Here is a 27881-nt window from a genome sequence, read left to right on the forward strand (position 1 = left end):
ATATTCACTTATCTGTGTAATTTTATTCTCATAGTTTTACTGTTTTGGTAAACAATGGTCACTGTAGATAATTCTTCAAAAAGCTAAACCCATCCTTAGCCTGTCTGCCACAGTAAAGCAGGTAGCAGGGCAATATTACCTCCTTGTAGGGGCGCCTGGGTGGCTCAGTCGTTAAGCATCTGCCTTCGGCTCAGGGCGTGATCCCGGCGTTATGGGATCGAGCCCCACATCAGGCTCCTCCGCTGGGAGCCTGCCTCTTCCTCTCCCACTCCCCCTGCCTGTGTTCTCTCTCTTGCTGGCTGTCTCTATCTCTGTCAAATAAATCTTTAAAAAAAAAAATATTACCTCTGTGTATGTAAGCACATCCGTGGGTACACATATTATTACTTGGGCCACACATATCGGGGAGGCTCAAACCTAACTTTCTCATGAATGACGATTCTCTACCCTTACAGACCAGGTCCTCCTTTATTGTGGCTGTGAATTAGGAGAACAAATTTATTCCACTATTTTGCTAATACTTTCTTCCTTTTTAAAAAGAGTCAGTATAAACATTCTTGCGTACACTCTCACTTTAGCTAGAATCTCCTAAGCAAAGCTTCTAGTGCTAGGATTGCCAGGTCAGAGGGTATTTTGATATCTATGGACCAGCTAATGTCCACTCCTGACAAGAGGTGCTGAACGCAGAATGCCGTGTAAATGGTAATCCATCTAAATCGTTACATTTAATGAAATTTCAAAAAAAACCTCAGTTTCTTGCTCTACCCTCCGCTTGGCGGGGGGAGAAGTGGAGGTGGGGGGTAACAAAATTACTGTTCTTGAAATCTGCCAACGTCCCTGCCTACAGAGGTCTGGATGGGGGATTGTGCATAGGGACGGCAATCTGACCTAAGCATGAAGGCAAATAATGAGAGGAAACCAATTACTAACAATTCAAGTTTACTGAAAAACGTCTTGTCATTAGTAACTACTTTTAACACTTTAAGGTAGGATGTCACTAACTCTTTAATGAATCAGGGTCCAAAATTTCCAAGCATATAAATTGTAGGATCATGTTATTAGTTAAAAACAGTATCTTTCAGTCTGTAAAATACAAACTAATGATGCTAAATATTTCACTGTACACAAGGGCTGACCTACCGAGACCCGCGGCCAGACGGAGGAGGAGGCCAGTCACAAATGTCACCCACGTTTGCATCACTGTGGATGGCAGCATGACGTGATTTTCTGTACTTGAACGGTTCCTGAAAAGAATCTCATTAAGGCTACTTGCAGGATTCCTTTTGAGTGTGTGGTTATGAAATCCGGGTGGGGGAGTACAATTCTCAAACACTCGTCCTAATTATAGATTTTCTCTGCTTTGTTCAGTAATTGCTGGGCATCTATTACGAGCCAAGCACACTTCTACATGGTAGAGATAAGACAGTGAAAAACCTCCCTTCCCACACGGAAGTTATGGTGCCGTTGCCATTTTTACTTCGTCCATCATGATCCTTCTGTTAAAGTTCTGCCCCACATCTTCATTGATAAGGCCTCTTTCCTGGGTAGACTCAGATGAATTTTGAAATTCTTTTGCGTTGCCTCCTGAAAACTGGGACATTCGGAACGCTCATATAAACATTGACTGTATTTATAGGTGTTCTCTTGTCTGTGCAATCTGATGTTTGTAAAGAATTCGAGTCCTCAAAACGGCACTTTACAGAGCTTACGTGCGTGGGAAGATTCCTCGAGGCTTCTGAGTTCTGAAGGAACTTTCTATAATTCCCGGCATCAGTTTTCCAGTGGAGAGGAGGATATGAACCCTGAAGGCTACACCGCATCTCACGTGTCTACAGATTTCCTCCAGTGTGGACTCTCTGATGGTATACAAGATGTGATCTCTGGCTGAAGCCTTTACAGCAGACGTCGCATATGTATGGCCTTTCCCCAGTGTGGACCCTCTGATGTGTGTGAAAATGTGAGGCCTGACTGAAGCCTTTACCACACTGCTGACACGTATAGGGTTTCTCTCCTGTGTGAACTCTCTGATGAGCACTGAGCCCAGCACTCCAACTAAATTCTTTCCCACACTCCTCACACTTAAATGGTTTCTCTCCGGTGTGAATTATCTGATGGACTTGAAGATTTGACCTCTGGCTGAAGGCCTTACCACACGTATCACATTTATATGGTTTCTCGCCGGTGTGGACTCTCTGATGGGCTTGAAGATGTGAGGCCTGACTGAATCGCTTCTGACAGGCTTCACACTTGAATGGCTTCTCCCCAGTGTGGACACTCTGATGAGCTTGAAGATTTGAGGCCTGACTGAAGCCCTTCCCACACTCTTCACATTTATAAGGTTTCTCTCCTGTGTGGACCCTCTGATGATTGTGAAGATTCAAGCTCCAGTTGAAGCGCTTCCCACACACCTCACATTTGTATGGTTTTTCTCCAGTGTGGACCCTCTGATGGGCTTGAAAATACGAACTTTGACTGAAGCCTTTACCACACACGTTGCATCGAAATGGTTTCTCTCCTGTGTGAACTCTCTGATGGCTCTGAAAACTTGAGGCTGAACTAAAACCCTTCCCACACTCTTCACACTTATACGGTTTCTCTCCAGTGTGGACGCGTTGATGGCTGTGAAGGTTAAAGCTCAAACTGAAGCACTTTCCACATTCATCGCACTTGTACGGCTTCTCTTCCGTGTGGACTCTCTGATGCGTATGAAGATTGGAGCTACAACTAAAGCGTTTACCACAGTCTCCACATTTGTATGGTTTCTCTCCAGTGTGGATTCTCTCGTGGGCCTGCAGATGTGATCTCTGAGTGAAGCCCTTCCCGCACACCTCACACTTGTAAGGTTTCTCTCCAGTGTGAACTCTGCAATGAATATTCAGGTCAGTGCTACGACTGAAGCCCTTCCCACAACTTTCACATCGGTAGGGTTTCTCGCCCGTGTGGATAGGCAAGTGGGCATAAAGATGTGAGGTCTGGTTGAAGCTCTTCCCACACTCAAGGCACGAATAGGGCTTCTCCCCTGTGTGGACTCGCTGGTGAGTTTGCAGGTTTGAGCTCTGGCTGAAACCCTTCCCACACTCATGACACCAGTAGCGTTTCTTTCCTGTGTAAACGCTTTGTTGAACGGGAGCGGCTGAGCTGTAACCGGTGTCCTTCTCGTGTGCGCCGTAAAGGGGGGCCTTCTTTGCCGTGTGTACCTGCTGATGAAGTTCAAGACTGGGGCCATCACTGAATGCTTTCTCACGCTCACTCCAGGGGTAGGTCTGCTGCGTAAGAGGGGATGTCTTAGCACAGTCGCTGTTGTGAGCTTTGTCTCTTCTGCGCACTGGGTCGTCACCACGGTGGTGTGACATACAACTGAAAATGTTAACATAGGGAGCAAATATACACAGTTGGTTTTTCTTCTGAGTCTGCTGACAACTTCTCTGATAATTCTGGGTTTCACCGAGATATATTTTACTCCAAGAATTCTGAGCTCTCCCGGCCAGAAATTCTTGATTTTCAATAATCTTGGAATGATCCTCTAGAAGATTCATGATACAGCTCTCCTCCACAGAAGCCTGAATGCATATTCCTGCTCCCACCTGACAGGGGGAATCACACTGGTCGGGGAACTGAGAACTCTTTCCTTGAGTATCTACCACAGAGTCTTGGTTTTTGGTTAATCTGCTCACAACATGTCTCTTGATTTGCCAACATGAAAGCTCTCCCAATGAAAGGCACCTGATTCCTGCTTCGTGAAGAGTCTCCATCTCCTTTTGATGCCTGTCTCCTGAAAGGATAAAGAAGGTTAAAGAATTAGTGACAGAGTGACATCGCTAAGGTGGTGAACTGAGAAGCTCCAAGCCCTTGCTCGCCAAAAGAAACATTAAAAAAAAAACCTAGAGGTTAGCTGAAAAACAAAGATGTACAGCAAACAAGGGCCTGTCCAGTAGGGAAAAAACAAAACAAAACAAAACAAAACCATTTAAAATGGTAGGAAATTTGGGATCAGCCCAGAGTGAGGGTTTGAGGTCTTTTCTGAGTATGTCTTACCTTGGGGCTGTGGGGGCTTTTCCCCATTCTCCATATGCAGCTACTTTTAAATCTAGCGGCACTTAGTTATGGTAAGATGAGGTCTGAAGGATGCAGGAGCCCACCTCTCACTTCCCTACTTCAAACTGAGCAAAGGAGAGCGGACTTTATTTGTGCTGGTCTAACCTGTTTGGGAGCTGCCGGAGGGACAGGTCCCTGTTCTGCCTGACTTGGAGACAGGACCTTGTGGAAGATGCAGGGGGACTGCAGACCTGCAGAAGGCTAGGGAGAGAGATTACGTGTGAAGGAATGCAAGAGAACACCTATGTCCCATAAAGCTAGGGTGACAGTCTTTGGGAGATTGACACTTAAAAGGATCTTTGTGTATAAAGGAATAATAAAAAAAAAAAAAAAACACACACACCTAGGCCCAGGCAAGACAGAGGCTCAGAATATTCCTGAGAAGACCTTAAGCCCTCACCACGGGGAGACGCCAGGGTTCAGAACACACCCCGCACATAAGTGAAGGTCTTCCGGAAAAGAGCTGGTCTCAAAAGATGCTTTCTCAAATGCCCAATTTCCAACAAAATAAAAGCATACCAAACAAAAAAAAAACCAGGAAAAATATGGCCTATTTGAAGGAATAAAATAAAGTGGCAGCAACGAAGTTGTCGGTGACGGCTATCGGCAGTGTGAGACGAGGCCTTTAGAAGAGCTACAGGAGAGAGCGATGTAAGCAGGAGGGCAGAATGGGATGGTCCAGCCCTCGGTCCCACACAGGAGCAACAGATAACCCAACACCATACGGACAACACTCGCTCTGTGAGAACTCTGAAAACCAGTTAAGCTGCAGCAAGTAAAAGACGTACTCAAACCTGTGCAAAATGTCCCAGTGTTTTTGCCTGCCCCCCCCCCCCCCAGCTCCTGGTGAGTATGTGGCAAGGCTGGGAGGAGGCTGCCTAGTTCCTGGAAAATAAGTATCTCCAAAAAACCAAACCTACCAGAAAAGACCCCAAATAGCCAAAGGAATGCTGAAAAAGAAAACCGAAGCTGGAGGCTTCACAACGGCAGACTTCAAGCTGGGTTAGTAAGCTTCATCAAGCCAGTGCGGTACTGGCACAAAAACACACAGATCAGTGGAACAGAATAGAGAGCCCGGAAATGGACCCTCAACTCTACGGTCAACTAATCCTCGACGAAGCAGGAAAGAATATCCAGTGGAGAAAAGACAGTCTCTTCAACAAGTGGTGCTGGGAAAATCCAACAGCAACATGCAGAAGAATGAAACGGGACCACTTTCCGACACAAAAAGAAATTCAAAATGGATGAAAGACCTAAATGTGAGTCAGGAAACCATCAAACCCCTAGAGAACACAGGCCGCAACCTCTGTGCCCACAGCCATAGAAACTTCCTACTGGACACATCTCCAGATGCAAGAGAAAAAAACAAAAATGACTGCCCTGGGACCCAGCAACTGCACTACTGGGGATTTACCCCAAAGATACGGGCGTAGTGAAAAAAAAGTGGCACATGCACCCCCAATGTTCATAGAAGCGTTGTCCCCAAAAGCTAAACTGTGAGAGGAGCCGAGATGCCCTTCAACAGACGACTGGATAAAGACGACGTGGTCCGTACATACAATGGAATATGACCCAGCCATCAGAAAGAACGCTTACCCACCATCTGCAGCAACATGGACGGGACTGGAGGGGATTACGCTGAGTGAAGTCAGTCAAGCAGAGAAAGACCATTACATGGTTTCACTTCTATGTGGAACATAAGGAGTAACAAGGAGGACTACAGGGAAGGGAGGCAAATCTGAAGGGGGAGAAATCAGAGGAGGAGTTGAACCATGAGAGACCATGGACCCCAGGAAACGAACTGAGGATCTCGGAGCGGGGGAGGGGGAGGGGGGTAACAGGGTGATGAGTATATTAAGGAGGACATGTGTTGTGACATGCACTGGGTGTCATACGCAGCTAATGAATCACTGAACGCTACCTCAAACACTAATGATGTACCATACAGTGGGTAACTGAGATGAAAGAAAACGGGTGAAAAGTGAAAACGCAGTTCGTGTTTACTCTGCAGTGAGCCCTTATAGACGCGGCGCGTACCCTGAGCAGCAAACAGCCGGGCGCTCGGAAGCTCCACTCAGCGTCTCGGCACTGAAGCCAGTAAAGCTCTGCACTGTGTCTGGGAGCACCTGTGCTTTCTCTCAGCTTCTCTGCATCCACTAGCAAGATGCGTCTCGGGTACCAAAAAGCCTGAGGGAGGTCATTTTTGGGGTCTGGGAACAGTGAAACATTTTCCATAGAAACTACTGGTAATTGTTTTGTAACCAAAATAACAAAGATTTATTTTCACGCACATTTTGGATATTGCAGTGGCTGTACAGATTAATCTGGGAAGGACTGGCTGCTTTAAGCTAGTGACTCTTCCCATTCAGGCCCACAGCACGTCTCTTTACTGAGTCTGGCCATTCTTCATGGCCTTCGGGTAAGTTTTATAATTGCCTTCACATAAATCTTGCATATTTCTAGTTAATCGCAAAGAGTTTTATCTTTTTTTGTCATTGTTGCTGTTACGAATGAGGTCCTTTGATATATTACGTTTTCTTTTTTTCCATAGGAACCCTCTACTTTCAGAGGGCAGGGGAAACCCGTACATGAAAAGATGTCCACCATCACTCACCAGGTAAATGCAAGTGAAAACCACCATGAGATGCCACGTCATGCCTGTGAGAATGGGCAGCGTCCAACGGACAAGAGATAATAAATGCTGGAGAGGATGTGGAGGAAAGGGAAGCTCGTGCACTGTTGCTGGGATTGTAAACTGGTGCAGCCAGTATAGAAAACAGTGCGGAGGTTCCTCAAAGCATTTTTTTTTAAAGATTATATTTGTCAGAGAGACCAAGAGCGCGCAAGCACACGCGTAAGCAGGGGGAGTGGCAGCAGAGGGAGAGGGAGAAGCAGGCTCCCGCTGAGCAGGGAGCCCGACGCGGGGCTTAATCCCGGGACCCTGGGATCATGACGTGAGCCGAAGGCAGACGCTTAATGGACTGAGCCAGCCAGGTGTCCCCCCTCAAAGCATTTAAAGCAGAACTGCCACGTGAGCCAGCATTCCACAGCTGAAGGAAACGAAATCAGTATGTGGGAGAGAGCTGTGCAGCGTGCTTCCTGCAGCACTTACAGCAGCTAACACACGGGAACAAGCCTCCGCCGATGGAGGAGTGCGTGAGGAAACGGTGCGTAAGTCGGGGGGATATTATGCCGCTGTAAGAAAGAAGGAAATCTTGCTGTTATGACAACAGAGATGGACCTCAAGGGCATTGTGCTAAGTGAAATAAGTCCTCGAAAGACAAATACTGTATGATCTGTTATAGGCAGGAAAAAAACACTCAAAAGAGATAAAATCTGTGGTTACCAAGTATGGGGGAAATGGATGAACGGGATCACACTTCCAGTTCTAGGAGAAGTGCTGAGGACGGAATGGAATGACGCAGTTATTAGCACTGCTACAGGGCATACTGGAAAACCGCTAAGAATGTAAATCCTAAAAGTTCTCAGCACAAGGAAAAAAAAAAAAACCATTATTTATTTTTTTTTTAAGATTTTATTTATTCAACAGAGATAGAGCCAGTGAGAGAGGGAACACAAGCAGGGGGAGTGGGAGAGGAAGAAGCAGGCTCCTAGCGGAAGAGCCCGATGTGGGGCTCGATCCCAGAACACCGGGATCACGCCCTGAGCCGAAGGCAGACGCTTAACCGCTGTGCCACCCAGGTGCCCAAAAAAAACCATTTTTTAAAAACCTATATGAGGTAAATGGATTTTAACTAAATTTACTATGGTAAAGCATTTTGTAATATATGCAAATCATGATACACACCTTAAAATTTTACACTATATGTCAATTATATCTTTAAAAAAAAAGAGACATCAATACAGATACTATGAATATGCCCACATCTAATAACCTAGATGAAATGGACCAATTCCTTGAAAGACACATTTTGGCCAGTGATGGGGAGCAAGGAGGGCACGTATTGCATGGTGCGCTGGGTGTTACGCGCAACTAATGAATCATCGAGCCTTACATTGGAAACCGGGGATGTACTGTATGGTGACTAACATAATAAAACATTTTTATTAAAAAACCCACATTTTGGCAAAACTCAGACAATCTAAACAGGCCTAAATCTATTAAAGAAGTTGAACCAATAGTCTTCCAAAACAGAAAGATTGGTAGAATTCACATGTGAACCCAAGAGTTAAGAAGAGGATTATACTAATTCTCTACAACAGCTTTCAGAGGACACAAGCAGAGGGAATGTTTCCTAACACCAAAACCAAAGGTATTACAAGAAAACTACAGACCAATATATTTCACCAACACAGATGCAAAGATCGTCAAAAACTAGTAGCGAATCAAATGCAACGATGCGTAAAAACAATCACACGCCATGACCAGGTGCACCGGGCACGTAAGACTGGTCCAAAGTGGGAAAATTAATACACCGTCACATGATGCTATCGAGAGAGACAGAGAAAAAGCGTTTGATAAAATCCAGTACTCGTTTATAATAAAAACACTCAGCAAACTAGGAACAAAGAAGAAATTCCTCAACTGGATAAAAGAACATCTGTAAAGTGATAGCTAATATCTTAATGGTGAGAAACACATAACCTTCCTGCTAAAATCAGGAAAAAAGGGTGGGAGGGAAATCTGAAGGGGGGAGAAATCAGGAGATGAACCACGAGAGACTATGGACCCCAGGAAATGAACTGAGGATCTCGGAAGGGAGGGGGGAAGGGGGTTGTTGAAAAGAAATACTTCTTTTCAACTACTGTAAGTCGCAGCTAATGCAACAAAAGGAAGTAAAAAGGGTAGAGATTGTGAAGGAAGAAATAAAACTCATTGTTGGTAGATGACATGACTGTCTACATGGAAACCCCCAAAGAATCCACCAAAAAAATTCCTGGAACTAATATTACAGCAAAGCTGTAGGACACAAAATACAGAAAAGTAAGTTGCTCTCAGATACACAAGCAATGGACAAGTGGAACTTGTAATTAAAATGCCACCATTTACATTAGCACCCCCCAAAATGAAATACGTAGGTATGAATCTAACAAGATCTATGAGGAAAAATTATAAAACTCTGATGAACAAAATCTAAGTCAACAGAACAATATTCTATGTTCAGGGATAAAAAGACTCAATACTGTCAAGATGTCAGTCCTTTGGAAGCCCAATCAAAATCCCAGCAAGATAGTTGGTGGATACTGACAAATGGATTTAAAAGTTTATACAGAAACACAGAAGACCCAGAAGAGCCAGCACAATGTTGAACAACAAAGTCGGAGGACTGACATTAACCCACTTCAAAGCTCACTACAGAAAGCTGCAGTATTCAAGATGGTGGCGTACCGGCAAAAGAACAGATGAACAGACCAGTGGAACAGAATAAAGAGCCAAGAAACAGGCCCAAGCAAATATCATCAACTGACCTTTGACAAAGGAGCAGAGAATACAATGAAGCCTAGATGGTCTTTTTGACAAATGGTGCAGGAACTGGACATTCACAAGCAAAAAAAATATATATATATATACCTAGAGCTTAAACTTTTCACAAACATTAAATCATAGACCTTAATGTAAACACAAAACTATCAAACTCCTAAGTTTCTGCTCTATGAAAGCCACTGTCAAGAGAGTAAGATGAACCACAGACAGGGAGGAAATATTTGTAAAAAATATACGTGGTAAAGGAACGTTACTCAACATAAACACCAACAATAAGAAAACCCATTTGAAATATGGGCAAAAGACCTGAACAGGGCGCCTGGGTGGCTCAGTCGTTAAGCGTCTGCCTTCGGCTCAGGTCATGATCCCGGGGTCCTGGGATCGAGCCCCACATGAGGCTCCCTGCTCAGCAGGAAGCCTGCTTCTCCCTCTCCCATTCCCCCTGCTTGTGTTCCCTCTCTCGCTGTCAAATAAAATCTTAAAAAAAAATAAAGACCTGAACAGACACATCACCAAAGAAAATAGTAAACAGGGCCATGAAAAGGTGTTTGACTCTGTCAAATAAATAAAATCTTGAAAAAAAAAAAGTGTTTGACATCATATGTCCTTAGTGAACTGCAAATTAAAATGAGATCAAATGTTGGAGAGGATGTGGAGAAAGGGGATCCCTCTTACACTGCTGGCGGGAATGCAAGTTGGTACAGCCATTTTGAAAAACAGTGTGGCAGTCTCTTAAAAAGTTAAAAATTGAGCTACCCTATGATCCAGCAATTGCACTACTGGGTATTTACCCCAAAGATACAGACGTAGTGAAGAGAAGGGCCATATGCACCCCAATGTTCACAGCAGCATTGTCCACAACAGCTAAATTGTAGGAGGAGCCGAGATGCCCTTCAACAGACGAATGGATTAAGATGTGGTCCATATATACAATGGAATATTACTCAGCCATCAAAAAGAACGATTACCCAACATTTGCAGCAACACGGACGGGACTGGAGGAGATTACGCTAAGTGAAATAAGTCAAGCAGAGAAAGACAATTATCATATGATTTCACTCATTTATGGAACATAAGGAATAGCAGGGAGATCGGTAGGAGAAGGAAGGGAAGAATGAAGGGGGGTAAACAGAAGGGGGAATGAAACACGAGAGACTGTGGACTCTGGGAAACAAGCTAAGGGCTTCAGAGGGGAGGGGGGCGGGGGATGGGATAGGCTGGTGATGGGTATTAAGGAGGGCAGGTATTGCGTGGAGCACTGGGTGTGATACGCAAACAATGAATCATGGAACACTACATAAAAAACTAAGGATGTACTGTATGGTGACTAACATAATAAAAAATTAAAAAAGGAGATACCACTACACCTGTTAGAATGGGCAAAATCCCAAAAGCAATGACAACACCATTGTTGGTGAGGATGTGGAGCAACTGGAATTCTCAATTCACTGCTGCTGAAAATGCACAATGACACAGCCACTTTGGAAGACAGTTCGGCAATTTCTTATAAAACTACAAAAGTAAACTGTGGACCTTGGTCTTTACCCACATGAGCTGAAAACACGTCCACACAAAAATCATCACCCAGAAGTTTACAGCAGCTTTACTCGTTAACTGTCAAAGCTTGGAAGCAATCAATGGAACAGGTGAATCAACTGTGGTCCATCTGGACAACGCACTATTGGTCAGCCAGTGCTAAAGAAGAAAAGCCCTACTGAGCCTTGAAGGAACTGTAAATTACTAAGTGAGGGAAGTGAATGTGAAACAGCTAAAAACTCTAAGATTCTACCTGTACGACATCCCGGGAAAGGCAAATCCGTGGAGACCAAAGGATTGCAGGTTGGCAGTGGGGAGAGGGGAACGGGACTGAACAGGGGGAGCAGAGAGAACTGTAGGGCAACCTGTTCTGTATGGTACTGGAAGGGGAAATACAGAGCATTATGAACATATATACAATGGAATATTACTCAGCCATCAAAAAGAACGATTTCTCAACATTTGCTGCAACATGGACGGCACTGGAGGAGATAATGCTAAGCGAAATAAGCAGAGAAAGACAATTATATGATTTCTCTCATCTATAGAACATAAGAACTAGGATGATCAGTAGGGGAAGAAAGGGATAAAGAAAGGGGGGTAATCAGAAGGGGGAATGAAGCACGAGAGACTATGGACTATGAGAAACAAACTGAAGGCCTCAGGTGGGGTGGGGGAATAGGCTAGGCTGGTGATGGGTAGTAAGGAGGGCACGTATTGCATGGTGCACTGGGTGTTATATGCAAACAATGAAGCATCGAACTTTACATCAAAAACTGGGGATGTACTGTATGGTGACTAACATAATAAAATATTATTAAAAAAAATCTGAACACACACACAAAATGTACAACACCAAGAGTAAACTCTAAACTACAGACACGGGGTGACAACGATGTATCAGTGTAGGTCCATCAGTTACAACACACGTGCCACTCTAGTATCAAATGCTGACAGAACGCTGTGTGTGTGCGCATGTGCACACGCATGTGTCTACGATCTATGGGAGCTCTTTGTACCTTCTCACTTTTGCTGTGAACCTAGAAGTGGTGTGAAAAACAAATACACACACATCCGTAATAAAAATGAATGAAAAGTACCATCTATACCAACCACACGATCCAACCATTCCATTCCTTATTCTTGCCCAAGAAAAATGAAGGCCTACGGCCATACGCGCATAGATGTAAGAACACTCAGGATCTTCCTTTGTAATAGCCCGAAGCTGGAGACAAACCTCCCTCAACAGGTGAATGAAGAAACTGCAGCCTATCCACACCGGAATACTACTTAGAAATAAAAAGGAGTGAACTGCGGATACACGCAATGACATGGGTGAATCTCGACTTCTACTGAGTAGAATAAGACAACTGAAAAAAAATACTGTATGATTCCATTTATAAAAAAAAATTGTAAAAATTCAATGTAGAGTGACAGGAAGTAGATCAGTAGTTGCCTGGGGACGGGTGTGGGGCAAGAAGGGGGGAGAGGGAGAGATTACAAATGGGAATGAGAACTTTGTACAACTTTTAAAGACTTTTTTTTTTTTGGCTCTAGAGTGCTTCCCAAATTAATACCCCTTCCAGATCAGGCAAGAAAAAGCCAACACTGTTCAGGGCTGGGGGAGAAGGAACTTAGGACAGAAATTCTGGAAGCCAGAGAGCCACAAGAGTAAGATTAATCTAAGTTCCTCCCAAATCCCTGGCTGACCATTAATGGCACAGGGTAAAATGTGTTGAGTTCGATTCTCTTCTGACTCAATGCATTACTTAACTCACACACAGATTGAGGTGCCAGAAGGCAGAACTCAAGGCTGGAAATAACACTGGAAATTTAGGGAGAAACATGAAAGGTAAGGGAACCACAGAGGGTCAGTCCCTAACTAGGCCTACAAACGCTCCCACATCTTTGGCCGATCTCTCAACTACGCAGATGTAGCGAAGACCCAAGCGCGTGGACGGAAAGAGCGGAAGCCACAAGTCCAGAGACATTAGAGCAAAATACTAACCAATATTCAATCTGCCCAAAATGTTACAGGAAAGAACAAACAGAGGAGCAGAGAGAGAAGACAAAAACAAAAGCATGATGGTAAATGTAAATACGCCCATATTCACGACCACACGGTGCGTAAATGAACTACCCTAAGACCAGAAGGCAGATGTTGGCAGGTCACGTAAAAAGATCCAACCAGATGCTGTCGACAAGAGACCTCTTCGAAATACAAATAATTAAAAGAATAGAAAATGCATACAAATACATTCTGCAAAGCCTAAGAAAGCTTAAGTGGCTAAACTAATACCAGACAAAAAGAGACTTCAAAATAGAACACTATTAGAGACAAAGAGAGCCTTCACAAAAGGGTCCGCAGGGCAAAATGTAACACTTACAAATGCCTACATATCTAACAAAGGCTACAACATACGTAGAGCAAAACCAAACTGAGCAATGGACAAAACCACAGAGGTGCTGAAAAACCAATGAGACCATACAAAGAAAAAAAAAAATCAGTGAAACAAAGCAAAATCTGAACCCCTAAACTTAACCACTTTAACCAAAATGAAACCATCTTACACCACTTAGAAAGGCAAAAATTAACAAGACAGGAAACAACACATGTTGGCGAGGATGTGGGGAAAGCAAGCTGGTGCAGCCCCTCTGGAAAACAGTGTGGAGGTCCCTCAAAAAGTTAAAAATAGAGCTACCCTATGACCCAGCATTTGCACTACTGGGTATTTACCCCGAAGATACGGACATAGTGAAAAGAAGGGGCACATGCACCCTAATGTTTATAGCAGCAATGTCTACAATAGCCAAACTGTGAGAGGAGCCGAGATGCCGTTCAACAGACAAATGGATAAAGAAGTTGTGGTCCATATATACAATGGAATATTACTCAGCCATCAGAAAGGATTACACAACATTTGCAGCAACATGGACGGGACTGGAGGAGATTATGCTAAGTGAAATAAGTCAAGCAGAGAAAGACAATTATCATATGGTTTCACTCATATGTGGAACATAAGAAATAGTGCAGAGGACCACAGGGGAAGGGAGGGAAAACTAAAGGGGAAGAAATCAAAGAGGGAGACAAACCATGAGAGACCATGGACTCCAGGAAACAAACCGAGGGTTACAGAAGGGAGGGTCGTGGGGGGATAAGTAGCCGGGTGATGGGTATTAAGGAGGACATGTGTTGTGATGAGCACGGGGTGTTGTATGCAACTAATGAATCACTGAACACTACATCAAACACTGATGATGTACATGTGCTAACTGACCAGAATAAACAAAATGAAATTTATGGAGTACGGCACCCAACTACAGAACACACTTTTCCCCCCAGATACACATGCAATATCCATCAAGATAACCATATGCAGGGCTATGAAACAAGTTTTAGAAGACTGGAATAGGGGCGCCTGGGTGGCGCAGTCATTAAGCGTCTGCCTTCGGCTCAGGGCGTGATCCCGGCGTTCTGGGATCCAACCCCACGTCAGGCTCCTCCACTATGAGCCTGCTTCTCCCTCTCCCACTCCCCCTGCTTGTGTTCCCTCTCTCGCTGGCTGTCTCTATCTCTATCGAATAAATAAATAAAATCTTTAAAAAAAAAAAGACTGGAATAAATACAGAATATGTTCTCTGACCTCCAGCTTTATTGTTACTGGTTTTGAATTGAGTTAAATTCAATTAAATTCAAAACCAGTAACAATAAAGCTGGAGGTATGACAATCCCAGAATTCAAGATACGCTACAGAGCTAGAGTGATAAAAACGGTATGGTAGTGACACAAAAACAGACACAGAGATCACTGCAACAGAAGAGAGAGCCCAGAAATAAAGCCATGCTTATATGGCTAATTAGTCTTTGACAGACGAGGCACGATTATACAACAGGGAAAAGAGAGTCTCTTGAATAACTGGTGCTGGGAAAACTGGACCACTTTCCTATCCTATACACAAAAGTACACTCAAAATGGATTAAAGACCTAAATGTGAGACCTGAAACCATAAAAATCCTAGAAGAGAGCACAGGCAGTAATCTCTTTGACATCGGCCTTAGCAACATTTTTCTAGATGTATCTCCTTAGGCAAAGGAAACAAGCACAAATAAACTACTGGGGCTACATCAGAATAAAAAGCTTTCACACAGCAAAGGAAACCATCAATGAAATAAAAAGGCAACCTAATGAACAGAAGATATTTGCCAATGATACTTCTGATAAGGGGTTAATATCCAAAATATATGAAGAACTTATATAACCCGAGACCAAAAAAAACAAATAAACCACTTAAAAAGTGGGCAGAAACCTTAACAGACATTTTTCCAAAGAAGACATCGAGATGGGCAAGAGACCCATGAAAAGATGCTCAACATCACTCATCGTCAGGAAAATGCAAATCGAAACCACCATGAGCTGTCACCTCACTCCTGTCAGAGTGGCTAGAATCAAAAAGACAAGAAACAGTAAGTTTTGGCGAGGATGTGGAGAAAAAGGAACCCTTACGTACTGTGGGTGGGAACGTCAAGTTTTGCAGCCGCCGTGGAAAACAGTATGAAGGTTCCTCAAAAAATTAGAAATACAATTACCACATTAGCTAGTAATTCCACTACTGGATATTTACCAAAAGAGAATGAAACACTCATTCAAAAGGATATATGCACCCTCAGATTTACTGCAGCACTATTTACAAGAGCCAAGACATGGAAGCAACCCAAGTGCCTGTCAACAGACGAACCGACCAAGGTGTGTGCGTGTGTCTGTACGTACACACAGACATATGCACGATGGAGTATTACTCACTCATAAAAAAGAATGAGATATTCCCGTTTGCAACAACTTGGATAGACCTAGAAGATATTATGCTGAGTGAAATACGTCAGGGAAAGACAAATACCTTTTGGATACACTTATATGTGGAATCTAAAAATCAAAACATGTGAACAAAGCAGAAACAGGCCCATAAATAAGAGAGAACGGGTGTGTGCCGCAGGGGGGCGGGGGATGGGCAAAGGAGGTGAAGGGAGGGGAGGAAGGACAGGATTCCAACTGTGGGATGAATGAGTTATAGCGATTGAAAGGTACAGCATAGGGAATACAGTCAACAGTCCTGTAACAGTGCTGTATGGTGACACATAGGAACACAGTGTATACAGTTGTCTATTCATTATGTTGTACACCTGAAATTAATGTAACACTGTGTCAACTATACTTCAATACAAAATTAGATTTAAAAAAAAAACCAGTAAGATATCCAGGAAAGTCCTCATAATATCAAAGTTAAATACACTCTAAATGGTCCACGTGTCCAACGGGAAACTGCATGTGAAATTAGAAAATACTTTGAGATGATAATGAAAGAATATTACATCACAATTTCTCATGTGCAGTTAAATAGCCCTCAGATAATTTTATAGCTTTAAATGTTTATATTAGAAAACAAAACAAAACAAAGATCTAAAATAAAAAAAACCAAGGTTCCATCTCAAGGATCATTAGAAACTATTATCAACAACTATATGTCAATAAATTAAACAACCTGGAAGAAATGGATGCCTTCCTGGAAACCTATAAACTACCAAGACTGAAACAGGAAGAAACTGATTAAACAGACCGATTAATTATGAAGAGATTGAATTACTGATCAAAAACCTCCCCAAAAACCAGAGTCCAGGGCCTGACGGATTCCCTGGGGAATTCTACCAAACATTCAAAGAAGAAATAATACCTATTCTCTTGAAGCTATTTCAAAAAATAGAAACAGAAGGAAAACCACCAAACTCATTCTATGAGGCCAGTATTACCTTGATCCCCAAACCAGGCAAAGACCCCCTCAAAAAGGAGAATTACAGACCGATTTCCCTGATGAATATGGACACCAAAATTCTCAACAAGATCCTAGCTAATAGGATCCAACAGTACATTAAAAGGATGATCCATCATGACCAAGTGGGATTCATACCTGGGATGCAAGGGTGGTTCAACATTCGCAAATCGATCAGTGTGAGAGATCACATTATTAAGAGAAGAGACAAGAACCATATGATCCTCTCAACTGATGCAGAAAAAGCATTTGACAAAACACAGCATCCTTTCCTGATTAAAACCCTTCAGAGTGTAGGGATAGAGGATACAGTCCTCAAGTTCATAAAAACCATCTATGAAAAGCCTACAGCGAATATCATTCTCAATGGGGAAAAGCTAAAAGCCTTTCCCTTAAGATCAGGAACTCGACAAGGATGCCCACTCTCGCCACTATTATTCAACATAGTACTAGAAGTCCTTGCAACAGCAATCACAACAAAAAGGGATAAAAGGTATCCAAATCGGCAGAGAAGAAGTCAAACTGTCTCTCTTCGCAGATGACATGATACTCTATATGGAAAACCCAAAAGAATCCACCCCCAAATTACTAGAAGTTATAGAGCAATTCAGTAATGTGGCGGGATACAAAATCAATGCTCAGAAATCAGCTGCATTTCTATACATGAACAATGAGACTGAAGAAAGAGAAATTAGGGAATCCATCCCATTTTACAATAGCACCAAAAACCATACGCTATCTCAGAATTAACCCGAGAGGTAAAGGATCTATATATTCTAGAAACTACAGATCTCTTGAAAGACATTAAAGAAGACACAAAAAGATGGAAAAACATTCCACGCTCATGGATCGGAAGAATTAACATAGTTAAAATGTCTATGCTACCCAGAGCAATCTACACTTTCAATTCCATCCTGATCAAAATACCAATGACATTTTTCAAAGAGCTCGAACAAACAGCCCTTAAATTTGTGTGGAACCAGAAAAGGCCCCGAATCTCCAAGGAACTGTTGAAAAGGAGAAACAAAGCTGGGGGCATCACGTTGCCGGATTTCAAGCTATACTACAAAGCTGTGATCACAAAGACAGCATGGTACTGGCACAAAAACAGACACACAGACCAATGGAACAGAATAGAGAACCCAGTAATGAACCCTCGGCTCTTTGGGCAACTAATCTTTGACAAAGGGGGAAAAAAACATCCAGTGGAAAAAAGACAGTCTCTTCAATAAATGGTGCTGGGAAAATTGGACAGCTACATGCCAAAGAATGAAACTTGACCACTCTCTCACACCATACACAAAAATAAACTCCAAATGGATGAAAAACCTCGACGTGAGACAGGAATCCATCAAAATCCTAGAGGAGAGCATAGGCAGCAACCTCTATGACATCGGCCACAGCACCTTTTTCATGACACGTCTCCAAAGGCAAGAGAAACAAAAGAAAAAATGAACTTTTGGGACTTCATCAAGATAAAAAGTTTCTGCACAGCAAAGGAAACAGTCATCAAAACTAAGAGGCAGCCCACGGAATGGGAGAAGATATTTGCAAATGACACTACAGATAAAAGACTGGTATCCATGATCTATAAAGAACTTCTCAAACTCAATACACGAGCAACAAATAATTGAATCAAAAAATGGGCAGAAGATATGAACAGACACTTTTCCAATGAAAACATACAAACGGCTAACAGCACATGAAAAAAATGTTCAAAATCATTAGCCATCAGGGAAATTCAATTCAAAACCACATTTAGATACCACCTTACGCCAGTCAGAATGGCAAAAATGGACAAGGCAAGAAACAACAAATGTTGGACAGGATGTGGAGAAAGGGGATCCCTCCTACATTGTTGGTGGGAATGCAAGTTGGTACAGCCACTTTGGAAAACAGTTTGGAGGTCCCTCAAAAAGTTAAAAATAGAGCTACCCTATGACCCAGCCATTGCACTACTGGGTATTTACCCCAAAGACACAGATGTAGTAAAGAGAAGGGCCATATGCACCCCAGTGTTCATAGCAGCATTGTCCACAATAGCTAAATTGTGGAAGGAGCCGAGCTGCCCTTCAACAGATGACTGGATTAAGAAGTTGTGGTCCATATATACAATGGAATATTACTCAGCTATCAGAAAAAACGAGTTCTCAACATTTGCTGCAACATGGACGGCACTGGAGGAGATAATGCTAAGTGAAATAAGTCAAGCAGGGAAAGACAATTATCATATGGTTCTACTCATTTATGGAACATAAGGAATAGCAGGAAGATCAGTAGAAGGAAGGGAAGAATGAAGGGGGGGGTAAACAGAAGGGGGAATGAACCATGAGAGACTGTGGACTCTGTGAAACAAACTGAGGGCTTCGGGTGGGGGGGGACTGGGATAGACCAGTGATGGGCATTAAGGAGGGCACGTATTGCATGGAGCACTGGGTGTTATACACAAACAATGAAACATAGAACATTACATCAAAAACTAATGATGTACTGTATGGTGACTAACATAATAAAAAATTTTAAGAAGAATCAGATGCATTTCTATGTATAAACAATGAACAATCTAAAAGTAAATTAAGAAAAAAATTCCATATATAATAGTACCAAAAAGAATAAAATACTTGGAAATTAACTTAACCAAGGAGGTGAAAGATGTGTACACTGAAAACTACAAAACACTGATAAATTAAAAACATAAAAAAATGGAATGACAGCCCATGTTCATGGATTAGAAGGTTTAATATTGTTAAGATATCAACACTACCCAAAAGGATCTACAGATTCAATGCAATCTCTATCAAAATTCCAATAATAGAGAAACAGAAAAACCCTTCCCAAAATTCAGATGGAATCTCAAGGGAGCCCAAGTAGCCAAGACAACATGTATAAAAAGAAAAAAGTTGGAGGCAGTCACTTTCTGATTTCTAAACTTACTATAACACTGCAGTAGTCAAAACAGTGGGGTACTAAAGACACACAGACTAGGGGAGTCACCTAGAGAGCTCAGAACTAAACCATCACACGCAAATGGTTTTTGACAAGAGTGCCAAGACCATTCAATGGGAAAAGGACAGTCTTTTCAATAAATGGTGCTAGAAAACTTGGATATCCACATGCAAAAGAATGAAGTCAGACCCTTCCTTATTCCATATTCAAAAATTACTTCAAAATGCATCAAGGATCTAAACATAAGAGCTAAAACTATAAAACTCCTAGGAGAAAACATAGGGCAAAAGCTTCATGATATTGGACTTGACAACGATTTCTTGGATATGACCCCAAAGGCACACGGAATAAAAGACACATTTGAAAAATTCATGAAAATGAAAAACTCTTATGAATCAAAACACACTGTCAATAGAGTAAAAACGCCACACACAGAATGAGAAAATACTTGCAAATCAATATACGGTAACAGATTAGTATTCAGAATACAGAAAGCTCCTAAAACTCTCAGAAAACAACCTGACTCAAAAATGGACGAAAGACTTGCCCACACATTTCTCCAAAGAAGATACATGAATGGCTAACAAGCACATGAAAAGATGCTCATTATCACTAATTATTAGAGAAATGCGCATCAAAACAACATACCACTTCGTATCCATTAGGTTGGTTATTATTAAGAAAAACAAAAGCCCACAGAAAATAACAAGTATTGGTGAGGATGAGAAGAACTGGAACCCTGTGTATCGTGGGTGGGAACATAAAATGCGTGGCTATTGTAAAAAACAGTATGGCGGTTCCTCAAAAATTAAAAATAGAATTACCATACGAGGGGCGCCTCGGTGGCTCAGTCAGTTAAGCATCTGCCTTCGGCTCAGCTCATGATCCCAGGGTCCTGCGACTGAGCCCCGCATCGGGCTCCCTGCTCAGCGGGAAGTCTGCTTCTCCCTCTCCCTCTGCTCCTCCCCCCTCCCCCTACCCCCGCTCGTGCACAATCTCTCTCTCTCTCAAATAAATAAAATTTAAAAAAAATTACTATATGATCCCGCATTTCTATTCTAGGTATGTATACAAAAAATGGAAAGCAGGGACCTGAACAGATTATTTGTCCACCCATGTTCACAGCAGCATGATTCCCGATAACCAAATGGTACAAACAATCCACGTGTCCATCCACGGATGAAGAAAATGTGATATGTACAGACAGTGAAATAGTATTCAGTCATTAAACAGAAGGAAATTCTGACACACGACACGATCAACCTTGAACACATTCTGCTACGAGACATACACCAGACACAAACGGCAAATATTGCATGATTCCACTTACGTGAGGTACCTGGATGAGTCAAAGCCATAGACACAGAAGGGAGAACCGCGGTTACTAGGAACTGGGGTACGGGAAGGATAGGGAGTCACTGTTTGATGTGTCGAGTTCAGTCTGGGATGACAGGAACGTTCTGGAGATGGGCAGCGTCGATGGTTGTGCAATGATGTGAATGGACTTAATGCCCGTGGGCTGTACCCTTGGAGACGGTCACAATAAATCCTATGCTATGTATGTTTTACCACAATTTAAAAATGATATGCTAGTAAGTCTGGTGCCATAGTGCTTACACACCATTAAGGCCAGTCAAGGACATGGAGAGTGACGGGAGATGGCATTTTAAGCGGTGGTCAGAGAAGGCCTTGGAAGAAGGGACTTCTCACGGGCCTGAGTGAATAAGAAAGCCAGAGCGATTAGATGTGTACGGGCTGGCAGCATTCCAGCCAGAGAAGAGAACAGAAAAGGTCCTGATATACAGCATATTTGTGCTGTCTGAGAGCAAGTGAGGCTGGCAGACAAAGCGGTGGGCGGGGGGGGGCGGGGGGAGATGACTGGAGAAAAATGTAGAATGAATGTTTAAGCGGGGGCAATGAGCACATGCCATAAGGCCTTCCAGGCCCCTTGAACACTTTGGCTTTTGTTTTGTTCTGTTTTGTTTAAGAGAGAGAGTGCAGGTAGGGGCAGAGGGAGAGAGAATCTCAAGCAGACTCCGCCCGGAGCACGTAGCCTAACGCAGGGCTCGATCTCATGACCCTGAGATTACAACCTGAGCCCAAACCGAGAGCTGGAAGCTTAAACAACGGAACCACCCTGGCACCACGAACACTTTCGGTCTTACTCTGAGTGAAGGGAGAAGCCTGTGGAGGGTTCTCAAACAAAGGCGTGACATGATATGGTTGATGTTTTCCACAGGTCTCTCTGGCGCTGCATGAAGATTTTCCAGAACAGAGGCAGAACATTGGGGCCGTCACCTACAACGACCCCAGCTGCACAGTTCTTACCCGAGGGCCTACCTCTTTCACTGTGGGTCTCCTTCATGCAAAGCTTTTCCTCTCTCTCCAACTGGGATATCACATCTGGTTTGGAGGATGAATGCCCTATGAAAAGATAAAAGTGAAAAACATTAAGGGCAAACATACTGAAAAATTTTGGCTCCAATCCCATAACGTAATAAGGCTCTGCCCCTCCCCAAAGCAGTCACCTCCTCTCACCACCCACAGTAAGAAATACACTTGGTATCATTAGAAATATATCACTACCACACAAAGTCTTGAAATAAATGATCAGATGAACTGTTTCTTATTCTTTTTTTAAAGAGGGGGTGGGGGGAGGGGCAGAGGGAGAGAGAGCATCTCAAGCAGACTCCACGCCAAGTGCAGAGCCCCACACGGGGCTCCACCTCACAGCCCTGAGATCATGACCTGAGCCGAAACCAAGAGTCGGATGCTTACCCGACTGAGCCCCCCACCAGCTGCCCCTCAAACGAACTTTTTCTAACCAATGTCTGTTTTTGTCACATCCTTCCCGTCTGACGCCCCTCACTGGACACAGTTTGCTGTTACGGCTGCCCTGCGCACCGACGTGCACCGCTCTCAGGAGCTCTGGTACTGTCACTCGGCTGAGTATTCTGGAACCGCTGATGCAATTTACTAAACTAGCTCCCCGACCCACCAACGGATCACGATCTACACGTTGAAAAAAGATCTGTGAAATACGGAGCCAGGTGAAGACAAGCTTCACTGTTTGTTTATAGTTCATGTACACGTGACAACGTCTGCCTTGGAGCAAAGACTAGAAACGTCTCCGTGCTCCCAAGGGACTGGACAACTCCGGTCTCTGAGGAGTCCTGCAGCCTTGAACTAGTGGGCGGAGGCCAGGGGTGCCACTAGACACCCTAATATGCACAGGACAGTCCTCGCAACAGAGAATCATCTGCCCCAAATGTCAACAGTGCCGAGGTGAGGAAAACCTGCTTGAGGGGATGAGTTACAGAAAGATCCTGTGCTCACCCACAGACACCAGGTTCCTGAAGTTCTCCAGCATCACGTCTCGGTACAGCTTCCTCTGGGTGGAGTCCAGCAGCCCCAGCTCCTCCTCACTGAAGACCACCGCCACGTCCTTGAACGTCACCGCCTCCTACAACACCAAGCACACGCGACCTCAGTCTTGCACCCGGTGGGAAGTTGTTCTCGATTCGGAGGGATCTGAGCAACTCTTCTTAGCAGTAGTTTCTCCCCTTCCCCTTACCCAGTCACACCGGAAGTGCAAGAGCCGTGGGGGGGGGGGGCGGGGAGGAGAAGGAAAGAGAAGAAAAAGAAAACCACCGGTGTACGTGTGATATGGTGCTCTTTATACAGTTAAGTCTCTAGAACTGTCATGGTCAAATCGTGGCATACACACATTTTACAATTTGACAGACAGTGCCCAAATTTTATAAGAAATGTTGATTTCTTTACCCCAACAGTATTTAATAGTGCCTGTCTCCTCCTCTCACTGGGCAGCACCACTATTTTGTCCACGCGTGCCCATCTATCAGGCCTTCGGCACCCCTCCCGGGCAGGCGCGTGCTTCATTCCCCTCGATCTCGGGAACATGCCCTATCTGCCAACTGCAGCAGCGTTCCGTGTCGAGGTTAAGAACCTATGTGCCGGACACTACAGGTGTCTAAGGCTCTGTCCGTTACTGGATTTGGGACCCTGGTCAAGTCACCTAACTTCTCAATACTTCAATGTCTGTATTTGTGTAATAATAGTACCCCATCATAAGGTACTTGAAGGAATCAAATGAGAATACATAAAGGACTTAGGGCAGCATCCGAAACCCATTAAGTACTCAACAAATGTCAGCCATCACTATTATTGCTACCATCATTGTTCCTGGTCGCATAGTATTCCATAAAAGTGGCGATCTAGAATATATTTAATGCTTCCAAGTAATTAAACACTATTTTTTAAATTATTCCTAATGCTGCAGAAAACATTTTTATAGCGATCTCAGCCAACGGTCTTGTTATTTCCCTAGGATGAGTTCCAAGAAGTGGCAATTGCACTGTTAAAAATATGCACCTTTATTTTGCTAATATGATGACCATTTCCCCAATTAACTATTCCTTTAAGAGATTAGAACTATCCCTGACTCTCTATCTTCTGGCCAAAATTAGACATTATCTTTTTTTTTTAAGACTTTATTTATTTATTCGACAGAGATAGAGACAGCCAGCGAGAGAGGGAACACAAGCAGGAGGAATGGGAGAGGAAGAAGCAGGCTCATAGCAGAGGAGCCTGATGTGGGGCTCGATCCCATAACGCCGGGATCACGCCCTGAGCCGAAGGCAGACGCTTAACCGCTGTGCCACCCAGGCACCCCAGACATTATCTTATTTTTAAAATCTTGGGTGATTTGGTGATAAAAACTTTTTTAAAAATTTCCACTTCTTTAATTTTCTTTTAATTTTTAAAAAGGATTTTATTTCTTTCAACACAGCATGTCAAGGTTATTGGGGTTTTTTTTTTTTTTTTTTGTATATTACCTATTCATTTCCTTTGTTCATAATCCTACTGGAGTATCTTATATATCAGTAAAATTCCTACTGAGAATATTAAGTCTTTTCCCAGTACATATAAATTTCCACCCTCACCCCTACCTGCCCGCCCCAACTCCTGTTTCCTATATGTCTCACAACTTTTTCTGTATGAAAATAAAAATTATCTCCACTCTAGCTACAGTTCTGAGCATCTATACACTAAACAACTAGTTGATACGTCTGATGAAGGAGAGACAGCCACTAAGAAAAGAACTTAGGTGAGGATGATATTATTTTTGGAGTCCTCCGTCTACCAGACAGGCCAGCACACATGCAGCCTAGCCTCAGGTCCCCGAATAGAGAAGTCTCTTTTCTTCTGGATCTTTCCATTTACTGTGATTGAACACCTGAAACTCCCGGCTTAGACCACAGGAACTTTAGTGTCACTGGGCACCGAGTGGATTTCAGTAGGTCCCTGAAGATTCACAGACCTGTTTCTTCATGTTAAAATGCAGATAAGACCATCTATACCCTCACACAGCTGTTCCACCCGGTAAACGCCTGGCAAATCCCTAATACCAAGGATTTTAAAACTAAGTATGTACTTCTTTAAAACATATGAATAAAATAAACATCTAACTATAATATACACATGGCTTAACTTAGAATAAAAATTTTTTAAAAAGAGCTAGATTCTTTTTTTTATTATTTAAAATTATTTATTTATTTTTTAAGTAAGCTCTAGCGACCAACGTGGGGCTTGAACTCAGGATCCTGAGATCAAGAGTCACATGCTCTACGGACTGAGCCAGCCAGGCACGCTCCAAATCTAGCTCTTCTTGTTTGAAAACAACTAAACTTATTTTCTCAGTCTGAGGTGGACTCTGCCGCACCAAGCCCTACTTTAGACATTCTTATCACAAAATGTGAGGCACCACCCGTGAGAAAACCATGGCGTCCCTGGAACTTTAAAGAGGAAAAACAAAAACAAAAACAAATCTCAGAGTCTCTGTACAGGAAGAAAGGTTATATGTTAGCAAACTGTTACTGCAAACACCTTTCAAATGGTAAAATCCACATATAAATGGAGAATGGGGTAAAGCAGGAGGTAAATTATGGAAAATGATGTGATCGTTTAAATTGTAGGTAATACAAAATTATATTTAAAAACCCAAAATGGTACTTAAACTATGATTACAAATCTAGACATGTCAACACAAACGAGAAAGAATGTGGGACAATTAAAACTGCTGATTTGTAAACACGTTTGTAATGTAGGAGTTGCTTTCTTTTTTAAATATCTATTAATTTTCACACTATTATTTGGAAATAAACAAAAAGCAAGAGCCTCCTATACAACACCGACTCATATGTCGTGGGTGCCCTTTTCCCTTTCCCAAGCAGGGTTTGGAAAATGCATCCAATCTTTATGAAATGAGATGTCATTTTAAGGAACAGAAGCAAACCCAACTTACCTGGAACTTCGTCATTTTTCTCCTTTTCCTTCTGGGGAGAGGCAGAGCGCTGGGAAGGCAAAACTGTGGAGGCAAAAGTCATAAGAGAGCTGCTAGTCCGTGTGCTGCTTTCTCCAGGCAGAACTTAGAACAGGGGCTGGATTCCAGCTTCCCCTGGACCCACCTCTTCTCAGTCAGCTGCCTTCGTTCATGAACAGTCCCTAACCTAAGTGCTTCTGGTAGCTTCCAGAGCATTCCTGAGCCTGGGCAGGAGAGAAAATGAGAGACATACAGGCAATATAACTTAATATAACTTAAAGGGGCCCAAGTGCCTGGGTTCAAATTCTGCATTTCTACTTATTGCTTTCTACTTCCTAGCAGTGTAAACCCTGAGCGAGTTCTTACTGCGCCTCAATCCAGCCACCTGTAAATAGGAATCATAATAATGCCGGTATTCCCTATTTCCTGCAGTGTCAGACAAGCAGATGCTATTATGCTTCATAAAACTTCCCTTCCAGACGTGCTGTCCAGAAAAAGAATGTTTTAAGAAACCCAGGAGCTGAATTCAGAGTTCTGGGCCGCGAGTTACGTTACGAAAGTCTGTTTCTGGCTGGTTGTCCCACACATAATTTGTTCTGCGGCTAATGATAAACTGCTTTGATTTCCCCCCAATTACACCACTTTAATAGGTGTAATTACTAGAGCATGTTATTAAGCTGGAAGAGCCTCAACGAAGTTTCTTCTCCCGTACGCACCGAGGCAAGCAATGACTAATAAAAACCGCAGACTAAGAAATCCTGTTGCATTTAAATTAACGACACGCAGCTGTTACTCGTGAGCAGTTAAGGACTCGCTACGCCGCAGGCACTCTGCGAAGCCGTGATCACGACTGTTTCTCTGGGATAAACCACAGAGAACTTTCCCCAGGGTCCGGCTGAAGATAACTCTCCTTCCTAAACAAGTGTCTCGGAAGAGTCCAGGAATCCAGGACCCGCCCCGCAGCAGAGATCCGTGAAGGGCCAGCGGAGCTGCAGCTGGGGCTCCGAGCCCACGCCGGGCTCTCAGGGGCTTCCCAACAACCGGGGGCCCGCGTATGATGGCAGAATTCACGGTCCCATCCAATACTGCACTAGGCACTGGATTTTAGCTTTCATATCGAATCTCATGTAATTCTCAGAACACGACTGGGAAGGCACTAACGCTCTTTAGCCAGGAGAAAACCGAGGCAAAGAGATGCTAAGTCACTCGCCCAGTGTTTTACCGCGAGGCGGACGCAGAGCCGGCTGGCAGGTCCGGGACCCGGGCTGGGGGCGCAGAGAGCGCGGGAGACCTTCAAACTCCGCTCGCCACTCGCGCCCGCCCCGACGCAAAGGCTCCGCCGAGCAGCGGCACTCTGCCGCCGCTGCCTCCGTCCTCGCCCTCCGCCGCCCGCCGCGGCTCTCCTTCCCCAGCAGCGAGGGCCGGCTGGCTGCTGGCCCCACGCCGAGGCCGAGAAGGCTCGGAGGGACCGCAGGGACGCGAGGTTAACTCACCTCAGTGCCAGCAATCTCGGCCCCGACCTCGCCTTCCTGGAGCGGAAGTGCCTCCGTGCCTCCGCGCCTCCGATTATACCCAGCTCCTGGACTACACTTCCCAGAATGCCCAAGGGGAAGCGCCTCAGGTTTCGCGCACCTGCTGGACTACATTTCCCAGAATGCAGCTCACGGGACCGTGCTTCCCACCAGCCGGCTCC

General features: G+C 43.7%; 1 protein-coding gene across 5 annotated transcripts; it reads right to left on the reverse strand.

The window, feature by feature from the left end:
• Positions 1–307: 307 nt before the first annotated feature.
• Positions 308–27742, reverse strand: ZNF235 (zinc finger protein 235). Of its 5 annotated transcripts, none has more exons than XM_087870852.1 (6): positions 27682–27740; positions 26334–26412; positions 26171–26233; positions 23182–23308; positions 22186–22269; positions 308–3772 (listed from the first exon to the last, which is right to left on the reverse strand). In XM_087870852.1, the coding sequence occupies exons 3-6, from the start codon at positions 26183–26185 to the stop codon at positions 1830–1832; spliced, it is 2169 nt and encodes a 722-aa protein (XP_087726978.1). In that variant the 5' UTR covers positions 26186–26233; positions 26334–26412; positions 27682–27740; the 3' UTR covers positions 308–1829. The 5 variants fall into 5 exon arrangements, with proteins under 5 accessions (XP_087726978.1, XP_087726980.1, XP_087726977.1 ...); XM_087870854.1 differs by lacking the exon at positions 27682–27740 and adding an exon at positions 27411–27528; XM_087870851.1 differs by lacking the exon at positions 26334–26412 and having other exon boundaries at positions 27682–27742.
• Positions 27743–27881: the final 139 nt, after the last annotated feature.

The sequence above is a fragment of the Ursus americanus genome, chromosome 21, assembly GCF_024610735.1.
Source record: "Ursus americanus isolate L20-20 chromosome 21, mUrsAme1.1.p, whole genome shotgun sequence".
NCBI classification, from domain to species: domain Eukaryota; kingdom Metazoa; phylum Chordata; class Mammalia; order Carnivora; family Ursidae; genus Ursus; species Ursus americanus.

Coding starts and splice junctions, on each gene's coding strand:
- ZNF235 (XM_087870851.1), bottom strand. Junction 22,270..23,181: donor CAGGAACCTGGTGTCTGTGG/GTGAGCACAGGA, acceptor ATCTTTTCATAG/GGCATTCATCCTCCAAACCA. Junction 3,773..22,185: donor GGAGACCCACAGTGAAAGAG/GTAGGCCCTCGG, acceptor TTATCCTTTCAG/GAGACAGGCATCAAAAGGAG.